Raw genomic sequence first — 3,358 nt, forward strand, 5'->3', positions numbered from 1 at the left:
GTTCAGACTGGAATACTGAAACACATCCAGAGGGATGAAATTTAGGGTGGAATTCACGGAACAAGGGGAGGTGTGGTGGTTCTTAATAGTGGAGGGTTCCTCTGTTATCATACCTACCAGAAACATCCTCCTCTTAAAAAAACAAAGACACATGTGCATTCTGGAGCTGGTTTGAAAGGAGCAAAATGTCATGAATTCCTCTTTGATTGTTTATGGCCCTGGCTGTGAGAGTAAGGGAACTCAATTCCATTAAAGTGGAAGGTGTTTTTAATGCCCTGGGTAGGAAAAGTTATTCATTCAGTCTAGGTATTCACTCTTCTTTGAACAGTGAAAGAGTGCTCCCTCAGCTGGCGCAGGAAAAGGGTAGATTCTTCTGTCTTTGCAGCTTGGTAAACTTTTGATTCAAAGTTATGGTAAACTTTTTTTTTGTTGGAGTTCAGGTGAAGTGATACCTTTTCATAAAAAATTGTCTCTGACAAACCGTCAAAATAATTTGTTCAGATACTACTTCTGAGGGAATAATCTATATTTGAGTATTTTTGTCCTCCACTCTTTTACCAGTGAGGTACCAGACTGGTAGGTAGAGTCACAAGACAGAAAAGAGTGGGGGAGGAAATGATTTAGGAGAGCTTCCGTAAAGGATTAGTAGAAAAGCATGGGTGAAATTGTTCCTGCGTAGTGAAAGATTGACCAGCATAGAAAGAACAGCTTGTTTAGGTCACACTGCTCCCTGACCACCAAGTGCCACAAGGAGACCTACAGAAAGAGGAGACGGGCTCAAACAACAGAGAGGAAACAAAAGACTGGGAGGAGAGAGAAGGACAAATTGCAGAAAACCGAAATATGAAATGACATGCGAAAGATAATGAAACCCCTTCATCCTCTTTGGGGGAAATTGGAGGATTAGCCTAGAAAATGGTAAATAGAGAGCGTGTTTTTAAAAGGCAGAGAAGAGTGGTGCTGGTAATATTTAGACCTCTTGCCTCCTGGAAGAATTTTGAAGCAAGTAGTCACACGATTTTTACCTCCTACTTAAGAACACGTTGTGCCAAGCTATTCTAGTTTTGTTCCATACATAGTTAATGGGCATTCTACAGGAGAAGAGCAACAGATGTCTTGGATCCTGGGGTGGCTTTTTTAGCATACGTTAGAACACGGTCTCTCTTAGCTCGCTTTTAAAATTGAGAAACGTTGTGGGCAGAAACGTTTCAGAAGTTACAAGTGTGGAAGGAGGTGGGAGGAGGCAGATGTGCACTTTTTGTCTAGTCTATTTTTCTAGCTGGCAACATAATGAAACAAAGACCAGGCTGAAGTAATCTGTGCATAATACAGCCCTGCAAGGGCCTGTAATTTTTGGAAGATGCTGTCAGCATTTGGGGTGTTTTGACTGAAGTGACTGGAGGAAGGGTGGACTGTAATGGGTGTGGAAGAAAACTGAGCAGCAGTGGTCAGAACATTAGAGAAGAACAGCTTGCTCTTCTGGAAGGTACGATATGCACCTATGAACACAGAGAAAAGCTACTAAAAGGAAGAGAACTATTTCCTGCTGTGCTGTTAAATGGAGCACAAGGACAAGCTGGATGTGACAAGCTAGGCATTAAGCTTAGCTTGCTAGTAGTAACTTAATTCTGTTTTCTAGGGAAGCTTTGGAGATTCCACTGAAGAGAATTGTCAGCCATGTGCATGTTAACTAGGGCAAATACATGTCAGGAGTAAGAGGTGTAGGTGGTGCTGCACAGGAGAAAGCAGTACGGTTTTGATAGCTTAGGCTCTGTTCTGGACTGGCTTTTCTGAAACCCTAACAGCAAGGGCCTTGTTTCTGGGTTCCAGTACCAAACTGGTATCACTGCAGTGTTGTAATGTAGCTTTATTTAACAAGCAAATATTCTGTGTAAACTATGCTTTGACTAATCTGTCAATTGCCACAGGACAGGTAGCCTGGAAACGCGCAGTTCGTGGAGTCCGAGAAATGTGTGATGTCTGCGACACCACAATCTTCAACCTTCACTGGGTCTGCTCCAAGTGTGGCTTTGGCGTGTGCGTGGATTGTTACCGGATGAGGAAGAAAAGCTCACACGAAGGTGAGGATGCATAATGCCGCTTTAAACAGAGCCGGAGGAGGGCAAAGAAAACGTGTATTGTGAACTTGGAAGTTGATAACCTCGAGCAACAAAACAATGAGCCTTCCCAACAAAAAGAACATGTTGTAGACCTGTCTTTCGGTCTATCAATAATGGTAAAATACAGAGGAGGATGAGAAATGCATTAATAAAACAATTTAATGGCTTTGTTTTGCAGATGATGAGTCGGATACCTTCTCCTGGTTTAAATGTGTGAAGGGACAGGTACATGAACCAGAGAATCTAATGCCTACACAAATAATTCCTGGAAAAGGTATTTTGAATATCTGATTGGGCTGAAAAAATGCTGTAGGGTTTGGCTGTCTCTTGCAGGGTGTTGGTATTGTCTGAGCGAGGGTGGATTTTTTAGTAACATAGTTTGTAAAAGCGTTGTATGTATTGTCCAAAGAGTGGAACAGCATGAGACTTAGTGATATTTTATTGTCTTTGACCTTTAGAAGAAGTAGCAAAAGTTGTTTGATGATGAATGGTGTTTGTGTGCTTTTGCTTACCCTACAAGTTCTTTAAAAGCCTTGTGGAATGCTGGATGGTCTAGTTACCTGTGAGCTCACTGACTGCTCTCTCCTTGCAGCTCTCTACGATGTTGGTGATATTGTTCACTCCATAAGAACAAAATGGGGAATAAAGGCAAATTGTCCTTGTGCAAATAAGCAGTTCAAGGCACTATCAAAGCCAACTCTAAAGGAGGATTCCAAACAGGTACTGCTACTGTCATGCACTAGGCCTGCATGGTTTGCCTCAGTTTGCTATGAGTATTTGAAGCCAGTGGTACATGACTTTGTAGGCATGTCAGTCCTGACCCATACTGAGAGCCCCACCATGCAGGATGTTGTTCAAAACCTGTATGCAGGGTTCATCTTCCTAGTTCAGTTCTCTTTTAATTTTGGGGGGAAATCTTACTGTGTCCCTTTGACACACTGATAAATAAATGAGGATTTTTTACAGCAAAAACAGGATTAGTCTGAGAGAACCCTTAAAAGCTGAGTCTTAAGAACCGACTAGTGGGAGCGGTTGTGAAGTAGGCTATCCCTCGGGTCCTGGAGATGTAAACAAACAGGTAGGGTGGAAGAGCACTGGAATTTGAATCAAATAGGGTTAGAAGCACTGATTTCTGTGTGAATCCTGGTAGAACACCTGCTGCTCATTATGTAAAAACCCCACAAACCAAACCCCACTGTATGTTTATTTGTAAAGGGGGGGGGGGGGGGGGTGTTTTT

General features: G+C 42.4%; 1 protein-coding gene across 1 annotated transcript in view; it reads left to right on the forward strand.

Moving 5' to 3' along the window:
• Positions 1–3,358, forward strand: part of LOC104498773 (lysine-specific demethylase 3A-like) — a gene marked incomplete at its 3' end in the record, with an annotated part of 23,590 nt that overhangs the window by 17,527 nt on the left and 2,705 nt on the right. Inside the window, exons 13-15 of the mRNA XM_010142191.1 lie at positions 1,929–2,081; positions 2,299–2,394; positions 2,713–2,840. Of these exons, the coding sequence (XP_010140493.1) occupies positions 1,929–2,081; positions 2,299–2,394; positions 2,713–2,840 (377 nt within the window). The remainder of the gene's footprint in view (positions 1–1,928; positions 2,082–2,298; positions 2,395–2,712; positions 2,841–3,358) is intronic.

This window comes from Buceros rhinoceros, unplaced genomic scaffold (assembly GCF_000710305.1).
Source record: "Buceros rhinoceros silvestris isolate BGI_N320 unplaced genomic scaffold, ASM71030v1 scaffold38528, whole genome shotgun sequence".
NCBI lineage: Eukaryota > Metazoa > Chordata > Aves > Bucerotiformes > Bucerotidae > Buceros > Buceros rhinoceros.